At 51.2% G+C, this 14,628-nt stretch overlaps 7 protein-coding genes across 7 annotated transcripts; 2 read left to right on the top strand and 5 right to left on the bottom strand.

Annotated features, from left to right (window-relative positions):
* Positions 1-537: 537 nt before the first annotated feature.
* Positions 538-1,517, top strand: IAR55_003345 (uncharacterized protein; the record flags this gene model as incomplete). The annotated part of the gene is made up of 3 exons (XM_066946452.1): positions 538-628; positions 782-923; positions 1,244-1,517. The coding sequence occupies 3 exons, from the start codon at positions 538-540 to the stop codon at positions 1,515-1,517; spliced, it is 507 nt and encodes a 168-aa protein (XP_066802844.1).
* Positions 1,518-1,774: 257 nt separating this feature from the next.
* Positions 1,775-3,049, bottom strand: IAR55_003346 (uncharacterized protein; the record flags this gene model as incomplete). Its single annotated transcript, XM_066946453.1, has 4 exons — positions 1,775-2,417; positions 2,480-2,696; positions 2,780-2,868; positions 2,949-3,049. 4 exons carry the CDS (start codon positions 3,047-3,049, stop codon positions 1,775-1,777), a joined length of 1,050 nt encoding a protein of 349 aa, XP_066802845.1.
* Positions 3,050-3,904: 855 nt separating this feature from the next.
* On the bottom strand, positions 3,905-5,223 carry IAR55_003347 (uncharacterized protein; the record flags this gene model as incomplete). The annotated part of the gene is made up of 7 exons (XM_066946454.1): positions 3,905-4,023; positions 4,077-4,152; positions 4,206-4,413; positions 4,486-4,541; positions 4,619-4,736; positions 5,039-5,065; positions 5,201-5,223. The coding sequence occupies 7 exons, from the start codon at positions 5,221-5,223 to the stop codon at positions 3,905-3,907; spliced, it is 627 nt and encodes a 208-aa protein (XP_066802846.1).
* A 488-nt stretch (positions 5,224-5,711) lies between these two features.
* On the bottom strand, positions 5,712-7,684 carry IAR55_003348 (uncharacterized protein; the record flags this gene model as incomplete). Its single annotated transcript, XM_066946455.1, has 3 exons — positions 5,712-6,718; positions 6,867-6,926; positions 7,021-7,684. The coding sequence occupies 3 exons, from the start codon at positions 7,682-7,684 to the stop codon at positions 5,712-5,714; spliced, it is 1,731 nt and encodes a 576-aa protein (XP_066802847.1).
* A 529-nt stretch (positions 7,685-8,213) lies between these two features.
* Positions 8,214-10,838, bottom strand: IAR55_003349 (uncharacterized protein; the record flags this gene model as incomplete). The annotated part of the gene is made up of 9 exons (XM_066946456.1): positions 8,214-8,341; positions 8,411-8,479; positions 8,547-8,605; positions 8,664-8,888; positions 8,955-9,129; positions 9,185-9,253; positions 9,337-9,493; positions 9,573-10,055; positions 10,125-10,838. 9 exons carry the CDS (start codon positions 10,836-10,838, stop codon positions 8,214-8,216), a joined length of 2,079 nt encoding a protein of 692 aa, XP_066802848.1.
* Positions 10,839-11,556: 718 nt separating this feature from the next.
* Positions 11,557-13,071, bottom strand: IAR55_003350 (peptidyl-prolyl cis-trans isomerase B; the record flags this gene model as incomplete). Its single annotated transcript, XM_066946457.1, has 10 exons — positions 11,557-11,805; positions 11,927-11,965; positions 12,030-12,143; positions 12,193-12,237; positions 12,296-12,333; positions 12,399-12,447; positions 12,517-12,580; positions 12,643-12,762; positions 12,829-12,893; positions 12,967-13,071. 10 exons carry the CDS (start codon positions 13,069-13,071, stop codon positions 11,557-11,559), a joined length of 888 nt encoding a protein of 295 aa, XP_066802849.1.
* A 284-nt stretch (positions 13,072-13,355) lies between these two features.
* On the top strand, positions 13,356-14,581 carry IAR55_003351 (uncharacterized protein; the record flags this gene model as incomplete). The annotated part of the gene is made up of 3 exons (XM_066946458.1): positions 13,356-13,746; positions 13,854-14,404; positions 14,468-14,581. 3 exons carry the CDS (start codon positions 13,356-13,358, stop codon positions 14,579-14,581), a joined length of 1,056 nt encoding a protein of 351 aa, XP_066802850.1.
* Between the last annotated feature and the right edge of the window lie 47 nt (positions 14,582-14,628).

Raw genomic sequence — 14,628 nt, forward strand, 5'->3', positions numbered from 1 at the left:
TTGATCGATCAACGAGCTGGTGGGTCGATGAACGAAGGCTTCCAGATAAAAACAAATCAAGATCGACTGATTCCGATTTTCTCGGTGGCGAGAAAACCGTCGTCGATGTTGATGTTGATTCTGATGTTTTGGCTATACAATAGCGAGTGATCTTGCGGCAGGCGGAAATGAACGATGCTGAGAGGGTCGCGAGAAGCGGCAGTCAGGTCGCACTTGACGACGATGTGGGTCTATCGGTGTTGTAATGATCATACGAGAATAGAGTAGATTGCTGAAATATACATGAAACACACCCAAAATATCGAAGACGCGCAAGGTGGAGGGAGGGGAGAAGAACGATCTCTTGGATTGATGCGAGTGAAGTGGACACGAGAGATGATATATTCATTGCTTCTTCGTTCTGACAACACCCAATCGAACACCACGCAAGTACAAGTACCACGAGAACCTTCATCAATCTTCTGTCAACCTGACGTTGGTCTCATCTCTTTCTCGATCCCTGCATTCGACAGACCGCTATATACTTCGTCTTCGAAAATGTCGGGACCTATCCCGTTCACACCGAAACATCCGCAGCCCTTCACGCTGGAAGAAGCTATGCAGCTGGAAGTGGAGACGTTGACTACCGGTGAGTGACTTTCTGTATGCGTGAGAGACGAACCAGTCAATCCTATTCAGTCCCATGCTGCATTGATCACTTCCAGGACAATATGCTGATTCATCTCCTTGCTCCTTGCGTCCCTTGCTCTCACCTGCTCCTCCCTGTTCACACCGCTCGCAGAGATCAACCGCCTCACCAACTCTATCCAACACCTTTCCCGGACTCAAGATGAGTTGACAAGTTATCTGAGATCAGAAGAAGGACGTTCGGATCCAGATACGACGGAAGTGGAACAGGCCGTGGAGGAGAATGAGGAGGTGATGTGAGTGATCTCCTACATTCCACTTTCGAGCCAAAGGAGAGTGTTGCGACGGGTGGATCAAGACATTCTGGGATCGTCTGGTGCCGGATCTGTGGGCGCTGGAATCTGGAATCTAAAGGGAGCACGGTTGGTACGGTACGGATCGACAGAACATATGTTCACCCAGTCGAGCAGATACGCTGAGGAGGGTCTTACGCTTCTACTGAATTCGGACCAAAAGTGTATCCGATGGGCGTACAGCGCAAGCAGAGATTGAATTGTATACGTCCGAGTCTGTCCAAGGCTGATTGGTTCATCGCCCGTTGCCCCTGCCAACATAGCGCCAGTCAATCCGAACGAATATCACTTATAACAATAGCGTTGAGGAACAAGCTAGGCGGAGAGACCCGATTAGAACATTATGGGTTCAAGATGGACGAGGTGTTCGCGAAATATGGGAAGGGTGGGGGTCCGAATGGTGTGAGCGTGGGTGCAGGTCTGGGTGGGGTCGAGAACGGTGCGACGGCGATCGCGCCGGGAAGAATGGCAGTCTCTTCGACTGTCGGTCCGCCGACAAATCTCACGAATGACGAAGAAGGGGGACTCCATTTGTAGGGTCTACTTCCTTACTATGCAGACATGCACACTTTATGACGCAGTAAGGAAGCGTAGGCAGTGGGACGTGGGTAGGAGTGACTGATCATGGACTATCGCTACATGTTTTGTCATATTGATGCTATATATCATTTCTCTAAATGTTCGTGTGTGTATGCTAGTTATTATAAAAGATGCTTCTTCTCTTGAGATGTCCACTCAGAGCTTTTATGTATGCTCATTTCTTCCTTGTCCCTGCTTCTTTCTAATGCCCGCACTTACTGCTCACCGATCCATCGCCTCTTCATGGCGGTGCTGTTGCCAGCGACGATGCTCGTAGCGGCGCTGGCCAAAGAGGATGTGGCATTACCGGAAGTGAGGCTGGTAGCAGCGGCGAGCAAAGCAGAGCTGTTGCTCGAGGCGGCCTGAGCGACGGCAGGGAGGACGGTGGAGTTGGGAGCGTAGGTCACGTTTCCGGCAGTGATGTTGTAGGTGAAGGTGGAGTTGACGGCGGAGATGGTGACGTTGGTAGGGAGGGTTCCGTTAGTGGAAACAGTAAGGTTGGTAGAGTTGCATTGGCCGTCCAAGAATCCGTTCAAGGTCGTGTTCATGACAGAGATGTTCCCGATGAAAGGCAATTCCTCCTCGACGAGATCGAGAGCGGCGAAGACACACTCGTTGCAAAGTGCGGAAAGAGGGATGCTCTCAATGGTCTGGAGAGCGGTGGCGTTTCCTCCGAGAGCCACAGAGGTGACGTAGCTTGTCGTGAGATCGGTGCCGAGGTACGAGGAGAACTCGGTGAGAAGAGAGGTGGCGCAGAATGTACCGTTGGTGGTGTTGTATGACGATGTGGAGTTGCTGGACATGGTCGAGTTGGCGGACATGGGCATGGTGGCATTGGCAGAGGTGTACGGGTCGGAACTGTTGAGAAGAAAGTCAACATCGAGTTGGAATCGAAGAAAAAGGTCGAGTAGCACGCTCACGTCTTCAAGCAGAGGACTTCTCTGGCAAGGGGATACAGCTCCATAGCATATTCCAAGGTCTGGTTGGTGATTCCAAAGTTGGTCAAATCACTCGAACAAGCTTGCAAGACAGTCTGGGTAGTGTTGGTCAACGTCTCGTTGGTGCATGGGGCCGAGGAACAGATGGTGGAGAGATAGTTGTCGACGCCGGGGATGAGAGATCCGTTAGACGTGACCACTGTTGTTGACGGGTCAGCGATCGAGAGCTGAAGAAGCAAGTCGAAATGAAAACCGTAAAGAGAGGAAAAGTGGGACACTCACGTCCAGCAAGGAGATCCACGTGGAGACATTGGGCGGCACTGGAGTTGGTAGCAAGTTGCAAGATGGTAGCTTGACAGTTGGGTGACAATCTGATGTAGATGTATCGTGTGACCAGGTCAGTATTCCTGCACTGACATGTCGAAAATATCAGGGGTGCTTCGCCACTCACAAGCTCAGAGCTGCTGTAGCGGCAGATGCGATCGATGTTGTTTGAGCAGCTGCGTACGAAGCGACAGTCGCAAGGGCGACGATTGAGGTTGATGCTCGCATTGTGGTGGGATGTGTGATGAGTTTTGCGAAGAGGTGTAGGTGTATCAGTTGGATTCGCTATAAGGGTTACAGCAGTGTAGAGACGTTTGTGGAAAAGGTTTTGCGTCTTATATATCCCCCACATGGAGCACAGCAAGTAGCAGCGGAGTGGTCTGAATCTTGGGATGACATGCATAGGTCCAGACTGTGTAACGACGTCATGGTTTCAGTGACCCGTCTCTGACCCCCACCCTTACCAGAATCTCTCAGCACAGCACTAGTAGCCCGAAGATCACCCCGCACCACGCACCACGCAGTCAGAATGAGCGACAGGAAAAACGAGCAGGCCTAGGAGGGTAAAACAGACAACCAAAAATAAAAAAAGGTTTTGTGCTGCTGCTGTCTTCTTGGGTGACGATGACGATGACCACGTCACATTGTTCCTTATTATAGTTAGGGTAAACCATCTCAGGGTAGATTTTACTTCGATCAAGGTGTGGCTTGTGGCGGCTGCACCTCAGCTCCAACAGCACACCTCCCCTCAAAACGAGATCGACGTTTTGTCTTGCCTACGCTTCAACGAGGTGTATGTACGACGAGTATGGTATCAGACATGAACTGCATATACATAGGTACTGAGCTTCTTGCTGAGAGGCCAGACATGAACACACATCGCGTAACTACTACCTCTGTCCGATTACCTAACCTTTGCTGATAACTTTTACTGCAGTTCCAAAAAACACCTGTTTGCTTATTACAACCTAGCCCTATCCCCTGCATCGTCATCGCTCGTCTCATTACCCGCAAGAGTGTACCTTGATCAAAGCATTCACCTGTCGGCATACACCCTGATTTATTGCTGAATTGCCTGCATACTCACTTGCTGAGGAGATAAGGGATTCCCGCGAACTGAGGACCGTACCTCGCTGCATTGTCGTAGAACTCGAAGACCGGTATCGCATGAAGCTTCATATTGACCGGAACGGCAAAAGTCTCTGCTTTTGTTCGTCAACTGTAGGCCATTCTCGTTATCATGAAGCTGACTCACTGCTGGGAGGAAGCCTGACCAGGTACATCTTCTTACATTCCTTTGCCTTGGAGATATGAGCGGGAACATAGGGATACTAACACACAAGCCAAACAGCAACGTCAAACATCGTCGTACTAAGCTACTCACGAAGAATGTATCAAAGTTGGGTCTGTACCAGACACTCAAGCACTCCTTGACCTTCCAATCCCGATCACCGGGAAGTTCCACCCATAGCTGGCTGGACGCATTGCTGGCCTTGGGATCCCGTTGAACGAGGGGTACGCCCAGCTGTTCGTTGAGACGGGTGATGAGACCATCCGCATCCGATTCGGCTGGGTCGAGGTACCCTCCGGGGCTACCATCATGAGTAAGTGGAGATCAGCCTAGGAGTTACATTTCCAGTCCTCAGCTGACACACGTCACCTACAGCTTGTAGAATGCGTTTGCCACTTGCAACACCAAGACATGGGGGAATCCATGGTTCTGCGCCCAATGGAAGGTCTGGAATCAGCTTCTGGACCAAGAACAGCTATCGTCCAGTCGGATGGATCGTTACTCACATTGACAATCATGATAGCCTCGACCGACCTCCTCACACCAGTCTCCCCAAACTGTTGTTCCAGCCGTTTGATTCGAGCGGTGACTGAGTTGTCTTCCTCGGGCTGAGCCTCTCGCTCGCTAGAGTCAGAGTCTTGGTGTCAGCCTACTTTTGGATCTGATATGATGAAGCGGGACAGTGTTGGTTGGACTGATACGGGTATGACATCATTGGTGGACTGAGAGAATCTCTGGAGCAGAGCATGATTCAGAAGATGGATAGAGAAATGGTGAGGTGTATGCTTGGTAAGAAAAAGGCGGGAGAGATAGATGTAGATGTCAGATCCCACGGTACACTTGTTTGACCAGCCCGTCCCAGGTGGCGACAGAGGAGATAGCAAGATAGGAGACTCTGACCCGATGTCACGAAACCCATCACTCACATGAAAGTATATCCTCCCAGTGGATACCTGAGGTCAAGTCCTATCAGCGTTATCCCGGATACCAGCTGAACACCTCAGTCATACGACAGATTCCGGAGATTGCAAGGAATGGCAAAGTACGGGAACGGGAGAGCAACGACGATGGGAATATCTCATACTTACGCTTCGAGTGCTTCGAGTGTCATCCTCCCTTTTGTTTCTCAAGATCTTTTGTTTTTTGATCTGAAGACAGATGAGGTATGGCGAGGGGCTCAGAAGGGTCAGAGAGAAAGAGAAAGAGGAACAATATCAAGGGACGGGAGATGACTCTTCAGCCAGTGATGAGAAGAGACGTCCGCGTAAGAAGACCTTTCCCGCGCACGGACACATTCCGAGGTAAGGTGGCGAACCTTCTTTCCCATCTTCGCCGCGCATGATAGTCTCATCGTTGAGACGACATGCATGACAAATGACCATTGATAAGATGACATACAAAAAGGAGACATTCTAGTTATGATACACATGGCGAGGAGGAAAAAGGTGTCGTGAAAGGGGATGGAACGATCGTCAAGTTCGTAATGTATATATGAGGATATTTGGCATTCTCCTTCTTTCCCGTCACTTACGCTCGCAGTCCTCGAGCATGTACCCAATTCCTTTCTTGTTGACAGGATCCCCCTCTTCCGACTCCCCCTTACGCATACACAGCCACTGCACCCTCACCTTCGACACCTTTCCAAACCCCTCCCACCTCTTCGCTCTTGTGTTCCATCCCACAGCATTCTACCTCGCATCTCCACGTATATTCATCCGGTCTCCTTTCCACTTCGACCGTCTTTTTGGCTCGTTTCGCTGCTCGTGGTTGCTTCGCTCTTCTGCTCTTGCTCGGTAGTAATACTTCTTCTGCTGCTTCGATACCGCCCAGGACGTCCGGATGTTTGTCCACCCTCGCCAACTCCTTCTCTGTCGTGGGTATCGAGAGTTTGTTCAGACACTTTTGGTCAATCAGATGTCCGCATCTCAACATCCAGACTCGATCTTCTGGACTTCGATAGGCCGAAGAGACGAGGAGTGGGTCGGTACAGCTGGCACAGACCAAATATGACTTCTGGAATTTTCGCCCTTTGCGAGGGATGACATTACCGTCTTCGTCAATCTCGATAGGTTCTCGACTTTGAGCTTTGAACTCTGAATCGATCTCATCCAGGTCGAAAGATTGTGTGAAACCAGGTTCAACGTTCTCATATACCGGAGGTTCTACTCGAGATAAGATCGTTTGGACGTTTTCTTCTCGCATCCCGGCTGGTCCAGCCCCTCCCATCATCCCCAAAATATCACCAAAGCCGAACCCGGCAAGAACATCACCTCCCATTGCACCGAGGACGTCCATGGCACGATATCTGCCGACGCGACCCCAATTGATAACACCATCGTTGTTGTTCGGCTGATTGTGTTGAGGCGCATCATCCTGCGCGGGTTGCGTATGCCGTCTAGCAACGCCTTCACCACCGGGTCTCGGGATGAAGTTAAACAGTCGATCGCCGCGTACCATCACTCCACCGCCCAAGCCAATACGTGGGCGAGGTTCGGGAGCGGGTAGGACTGGTGGGGGAGAGAAGATCTGCCGACGTCGTTCCTCCGCTTCAGCGGCAGCGATTTCATTTACTTGTGCTCTGGCCTCGGCCACCCTTTGGTCAACAGCTGGAAATGGTAGGCCGTTGACCAGCGAGAAGGAACATCGGGCAAGTCGAAACGAGGTGCATTGAGGATCAGATGAGGGAGAACAATGGGCGAGCATTCGAAAAGATCCATCAGCATCGTCTACGCAAGCGCGATCTGCCTGACTCACCTGCCATGGCTCTTTCAAACTCCCTGTCGGGCAATCGCCTATTGGGAGGAGAATGATGACCTGTGCAATGATGCGTGAAGTGAGAAGTAAAAAGAAGGGATGAAATCCATCTCGTCAGTCCTCGCTCTCGAATAAAGCAACGAGCTGAACTCACGACGTGGTCGTGCCGGTACAGGATCAGGATTGATATTGACTCCCGTGATTTCGAAATCATCATCGCTCTCCCCATCTTCAGATCCGGATCCAAAAAGATCATCCAGTCGGACTCTTCGTTCCTCATTCCCATTTCCATTTCCGTCATCTCCTTCGACCCTATACGGCGGATCGTAATCATCGTCGTCATCGCTTTCACCGTCGCTATCTGAGCTGTCCAAGCTATCGGGATATCTGACAGGAGGACCATCGTCGACAGACCATGATCTGTCAGAAGAATCGGAATTGGAATCCGAGTCGACTTCCACGATAGTCCTCCTTCTCGCTCCTTCTTGCGGTCGTCGTCGTCGTAATTCTAAAGGTACAAAAGGTGGAGCTTGAGGACGCAGTGGTTGTCCCGCTTCTCTCAGCATTCTCCTATCATTCAGAACCTCTCTCAATCCTCTCTCATCGCCTCTATCAACTCCGAGAACGTCGAGGAGTCTCCTCCTCGGTCCCAACCCTCGTCGGAATCCACTACCGTCTGCAAGTACCGCTGGGGCCGCCGCCGCCGCCGCCGGAGCTGATGCAGGACTGAGAGGCGCAGAGGAAGAGGAAGGTCCAGCGGTGCCGAGTGCGGGAAGCGGAGTGAGGGGTGTTGAGGATCTTCGACCGGTACGGCTCATGCTTGTCGTTTCTTGTGAAGAGGTGGAAGGCGGTCGTTGAAAGCGGCCGTCGAAAGAAATCGGGGGATTATGGACGAGTTGCACCGAGCTGACTAGGTAAGATTGAGATGAAGGAAGAGCGAGACGACGATCAAGCGAGCGTTGACGCAATCAGCTACGAGATAAGGAGACGCCACGTCGAAGCCGCTATCCTAAGAAGCGATCCAGAGCCAATATGGTGGTATTGGACGAAGAAGAGGGAGAAGAGAAGTACAGGGAGTAAAGAGGACTGAACATTAGTATTGTGTCTAATACGAGACGTCGCGATCAAATTTGGTTCCGTTTGGCCACGGGTGGCAAACTCCATTTGTGGACATGATAATAGATGTATGCATTGACACTGCTACCGCACCTGTCGCAGGATTGGCGACCAATCCCTACTTCACAGCTCCGACCCCGAATGATACGGTATCTGCAGGCCAATCTACCGCCCGCGCAATTGTCCCAAATTTGGACCCGCCAATGGTGTAGCACCATCCGTTGTCCACATCTAGGAGACGACCTTGTTAGGCGAAAATCTGGACCTCGCTCGGAGTCTACTTCCGTACATCATGAGCACCATAGGGATAGGGGCCATGAGAAGAGCGATGAAACCGAGGACAGATGATGCCCATTGAGCTGGATACGAATAGTCGGTCAGCTGAAAGGCCAGATAAATGACGCAACCAATTCGAAATGGCCACTTACTGCCTAACTTTTCGTACATCTGGGTCGCGAAAAGAGGGAATGCAGCACCAAAGAGAGATCGGACAACGGCTAAAGAGACGCACAAGTCGATTAGCACGCAGCCAAAAGACATCGTCACTGTTCGCAATCCGCTCACTAGCACTAGCAAGCGCGGAAGCTGCAGACCAGAGGTAAACGTCGATGATGTAGTTGAACCTGTTGATGGACGCGTCAATACGGTATTTGCCGAGAATTTCTCGATGAAAACACTCACAGACTGACAAACATTCCCAAACAAGCGATACCCAAAAGTGAACCAGCCAATACAGGACTGATCCAGTGAATAGACGAGTATGATGTCCAGCCGAACCAGAACAAGGCAACTACCAGGGACCATCCTGAGATGACACAGAGCTCCAAGCGTCTCTCAGGCTTGGGCGCCGCGGGTGCGATCCTCTTGCAGTATCGTTGATATCGCGGTTCGATAATAGTAAGGAACCTGATCGATGCCAGCACGGTCAGCTATAATGATACCTGTATATGTTGTGTGAGAAGTGACACTGACAAAAGTACGGAGGTGACACCGCCAGCAAAGAAGCCGAGGAACGCGAGACCCTCTTCACCAGTGTTGAAACCGTGATTCCTGACAAAGACGAAGGGGTATGCTTCAAACAATAGATACACAATGCCGTATACGAAACCCATATAGAGTGTAACCGCCTGAAGCATGGGTTCGAGAGCTGTGTGGCTGTCCATCAGCGTTCGAGCACCTTGATTATTTGAAGATGGACATACCAAGTATGACGAAAGGCTTGAGGAGAATGTCGTTGCATCTCGCTTTGAATGACGTGTTGCTGCGTTCGACTACAGTGCGACATGTGATATTCAGTCACCCACAGATGATTGAATCAAACCTGCAGGTGCAAGTCGGAATGGTCGAGACTCACGAGGGGCATACCATCTCTCCTCCTTTGTATCCTTTCTCAACTTCTTAGCCTTGACAGCAAGAAGTTTCGGCGCATAGGTCTCGGGAACGAAGATGACGATGACGACGAAACAGAAGCCGGCAAACATTGTAAGAATCCAGTAAACCCATCTCCAGTTCTGCAAGGTCATTTGGCAAGTCAGTCTTGATTCCCTTGTCGGCGATCTGCAGACATATTGGGAGGAATCTTCTACGCACGGTCCCAGACACTTCGATGAAACCAGCCACGATTGGTCCGATGGACGGACCCGCAAAGGGAGCTACAGAGAACAAACTCATCGCTTGCCCTCTGTGATCGCCCTCCCAGATATCTGCCAACAAAGCTCCAGAATTGGTCAAGGGTGCGGATGCGAAGACCCCGCCCAGGAATCGGAAGACCAAGATAGAGGCAGTGTTCTTGGATAGGGCACAACCGACTTGGAACCCGGTGTAAACGATGAATGTGATGATGAAGATGGGTCGTCGACCGAAGGCTTCGGATAGGGGACCCCAAAGAAGAGGACCGACACAATATCCGGCGACGAAGAGGGAGATGGTGAGGACGGCGACTTCTTGAGAGAAGCCGAAATATCTGATCATGTCCTCGACGATACCAGAGGGCGCCGAAGACGAGAAAGTGGAGTTGAGCACAAGTAGACCAGCAATACCGGTGAGGAACCAACGATAACCGACGCCCCAGTTCTGCCAAAAATCAGTACACCGTGGTCAGTATGATGTATCCTCCGGACGACATGAAGGGGAGGAACTCACCTTTGGGTTAGTCTTCTCTCCGGGTTCGAACTTGACGGCCCAAGGATCAGGACCTTTCTCCTCGATTTCCTCCTCCCTTGCTTCCTCCTCCTCCCTGCTCCTCATGGCTCGCAGTCCACGTTCGGCATCCGTACCACTGGGCGCAACACCACCGAACGGACTGACACCTGGAGGCAATGAATACTGTCTCGTGATCGGTGTCATACCGGAAGCCGCCACATGATCGTGACCTGTGGCAGATGTGACATGATGGGGGATACTGGAGCCGGTTGTTGTTCTTTCGAGCTTGCCGTCTCCGTGGATATGATTGTGGGCAGCTTCACGGAGAGGTGTGTGATGATCTTCTGCTTCCCCTTTCTCGAGATGTTTCTCGTTGGAAAGCCCAAGTTCAGCCGCAGCCGCCGCCGCAACCGCCCCACCGGTTTTGCCTCCCGTACTTCCAGCTTGATGATCCCTGTGATGCAAGTCCTCACTTATCTTCGATCCTGACTGAAGCTTGCTCGAGATGTCGCCGTCATCAGCACTGGCGGAGACAGCTGTCCCGTCTAATGTTGGTGTGGTGCTTTCCGTTTCCGAATCGTTGAGATTCGATGTAGCACTGTGAGGTAAATGGAGAGCTTGTGATTGGGCGCCTGTTGTTTGGCTCGTGGTGGAAGTATCGATCGCTGCATCCAACGGTGGCCCTAACTCCAAGGGTGATCGAGAGGTGTCCATATCGGTGGAGGATGACTTTGATTTGATCTGATCACAATGCAGCAATCACAGGGGGGAAACGGAACGACAGTGGATGTTTTGCGATGGTGTTATCTGCTGAAGGAGAATGAAAAGGGGAGGGGGGGGGGAAAGGTATATGTTGTGTGCGTTGTATCAAAAACCTATGTGACCATACGACGACGAGATGTGATTAAATTATCTGATGGCTGATTATTCATCGGTTCGGTCGAGAATCTATGCATACGCAGTAGAACGTCGCCGAAGAGCAAAGTTGCGGGGCTGACTAGTCCACAAGTCTGTGATAATTGACCAAGTTACCCGTCCACATGATGCTCTGTCACCATTACTCTGGCCACTGTGTACGGAGATGCCGAGAATTATTTTTGGGTGACTAGTTGTTCAGTGTATGAATAATTCTACCCTCTCGGGCGGAACGAGTCAGGCAGTTGTACCTTTTCTCCACCAAGAGCCGCCCCTCGTCTAACCCTCTCCCTCCGTACTACCGTAAGACGTGTATTTTAAGCCTTGGCCCCCCTTTGCGGATGACGTGGGTGGTGCGAGTCATGTCCGCTAAAATCCGTCTCAAAACGCCTATATCCGGGTCAGAGTGACTCGGTGCACACCAAGCAGAGTCAAGATTAAGTTACCAAATGACATGATCAGTGTGCATACAAACGGTCTGATAGTACTACACTCTTCTACATACCACGAATGCCTATTAGACCTTCTCGTAGCCTTTCGTTTTGGCCCTCCACTTTTTGATCATCGCACCCTTACCGCCGTAGAAATAGACGCCAGCACCCACGGGTACAACGACAAAGAAGAGAAGGAAAACGAGATACATGATAGGGGATGAGAGGGTAGGGTAAGAGGTTGGGAAGTCGGGATCGTCCAGATCGTATTCTTCTGAAGCGGCGATCATGTCCGTCTCGATAGGACCTACTTCGTCTTCATCTTGATCGATAGTCTATTGGATTGCAGAGGAAGGAGTGATGGAAGAATGCATGGCTTCAGATATGGCTCTCTTCAATTTCGGATGGAACACTCTTTCAGCGCTCTCACGCTTAGAGCTCAATACGGAAAGGTACCTGATTGCCTTCTTCGTCCACCTCATGCTCAATGGGGAGCTGTGTCAGAATCTTCTAATCAGCTATTGCCCGCCACTGGAAATGGGGGGACGTTCTAGCTCACCTCGCCAGATGCCACGATAGTGACGGGCTCGACGGGCTTGTCGCCACGTCCAGTCTTGACACCCTCCATGGCATAGACAACGTCCATCCCCTCGATGACGTTTCCGAAGACGACCTGTGGGAAACGTCAGCTCTCTAAGCATCAATAGATCTCGATCGCTCACGTGCTTGCCATCGAGCCAGGAAGTCTTGATTGTGCAGATGAAGAACTGCATCGCGCTCGTCAGCTCCACGACAAGGTATATGCAGACTATCTCCAAGGCTCACCTGAGAACCGTTTGTGTCACGACCAGAGTTGGCCATGGCTGAAAAGGGCGGCGTTGGTCAGTTTGCTGATGGCACAAATCATTGTTGTGGTATAGCAACACACAGAGAACACCGGGACCAGTGTGCTTCAACTTGAAGTTCTCGTCGGCGAACTGAGAGACAAGAGCATGGTCAGCTGGTTCACCCCGCAAGATCTAGCAACCAAAAGAAGTGCAGCTCACCTTGTTACCGTAGATGGACTTGCCGCCAGTTCCATCACCCCTGGTAAAGTCACCACCTTGGATCCTGCAGTACGAGATCGACTAAGATCAGCGACGTCTCGTAGTCAGACAGATCAGGGAACATACATGAAGTTCTTGATGATTCGGTGGAAAGAAGATCCCTCGAAGCCGAAACCAAGATCTTCGCCCTCGGCAGTCTTTCCAGTAGCCAGAGCTCTGAAGTTCTCAACGGTCTTAGGGACGGTCCTTGAAGAGGCAAACCGCAAGTCAGCTGGGTCGACCTCATCTGTAAGGGGGCGATGTTCAGCTCACTTTCCGTACAGACCCATTACCACTCGACCAAGAGGCTTGTCCCCGTGTTGCACATCGAAGTAGACCTTTAGGATGAAATCACCATTGTCATTCAGCTGAGCCATTCTCGAAAGAGAGAGAGAGGACCAGATGACATACCTTGTGAGTGATCACAGGTCCCTTGGCGGCGTCAGTGCCAGAAGAGAGGAGGAACATGACACCGACGAGAACGGCGGCGAGGAAGGGCAAGATTGATCGTGCCATCTTGAGTCTGAGTGAACGAGTCTCCAGGAATCAGTCGACAGTTGAGCAAGTAAGGTATGAAGCTAGGGACGAAGCCAAAGTGGATGTCACTAAAGAGAGAGGTGTGATGAGAGGACGTGGAAGCGGGGCTTTTCCAGAAGTGGCAGTTTTTTGCATCAACGCGACGCGTCAGGTTGACTTTGGAGTCATGGTTGATGTTCTCTCATTCCCGTCCTCTTCGAACCGACGACATGAACGATTCTACAAAAAGAGCTCTATCGCCAAGCTGATTCAAATCGAGCACGATGGACGACTCCGATCCGATCCTCAACTTTTTTCCCGGCCGCACCCCGGCCGACCAATCCACCATCCTCTATACTACGCTCTCCCTCACCCCATCCGCAACGACCGAGGAGATCCGTAAATCCTACCGTCGCCTCGCGCTCCTCCATCATCCAGACAAACACACGTCCAAGTCCGAGTCCGAGCGTGAAGAGCAGAGCAAGAATTTCCAAAGGATAGGATTCGCTTATGCGGTCTTGAGCGACGAGGGGAGGAAGAAGCGATATGATAAGACGGGGAGGACCGATGAGAAGTTTGTAGAGGTCGAAGAGATGGGTTGGGACGCTTATTTCGAGAGTCTGTATAAGAGAGTGGATAGAAAGATCCTGGACGAGGATAAGAAGAGATATCAGGGTGAGTGCAGCTGAAATAAACAGCTCTGCTATATATGATCAATCGATCGACACAGGTCGGTTCCTTGAGAAGGACAGAGGCTGATCAATTTTGCGTTCGGTGTACAGGCTCTGAGGAAGAGAAATCCGATATCATCCAAGCATACGAATCGACATCCGGCTCCTTACCCGATATCCTCGCCTACATCCCTCATTCCGCATCGTCCGACGAACCCCGTTTCGTGACCCTCATCAACTCTTTGATCAAAGAGGGTGAACTCACGTCCACACCGAAATGGAAGAAGACATCCACGGACGATACAGCGAGAGCGAAACGGGCGAAGGCGGGCGAGAAGGCCGCGAAGGAAGCGGAACAGGCTGCGAAGGAACTAGGAGTGTGGGAAGAGTTTTATGGGAATGGCGAGAAGGGACGTAGGATGGGTGATGACGACGATGGGGATGACAAGTCCAGGTCCAAGGCGAAAGCCGATAGAGGGGGAGAAGGTACTTTACAAGCTTTGATCTTGAAGAGACAGAGAGAGAGAGAAGGTAGTTTGAATAGGCTAGAAGAGAAATATAGAAAGATGGAAGACGAAGAGAGGGAGAGGAAGAGGGCTAAAAAGGGAAAGAAGGGGAAGAGCAGCGCTGTACAGCAGCAGGAAGCAGGTGACGGTATGCCAGTGAGTCCAGCTGTGTGATTTATATGCTCTCGGAACTTGGCTGATACTCCCGTCTGTCACCAGGATATAAGCGACGCAGACTTCGACGCCCTCCAAGCGAAGATGTTCGCGAAGAAGAATGGTGACCAAGAGCCTGTCACGAACAAGGCCAAAACCAGATCCAAGTCCAGAAATTAGTCCAAAGCATAGTCGTCATCATGCCTCAATCATATGTCGCGCCCTCA

Source organism: Kwoniella newhampshirensis, chromosome 6 (assembly GCF_039105145.1).
Source record: "Kwoniella newhampshirensis strain CBS 13917 chromosome 6, whole genome shotgun sequence".
Classification (NCBI taxonomy): Eukaryota; Fungi; Basidiomycota; class Tremellomycetes; order Tremellales; family Cryptococcaceae; genus Kwoniella; species Kwoniella newhampshirensis.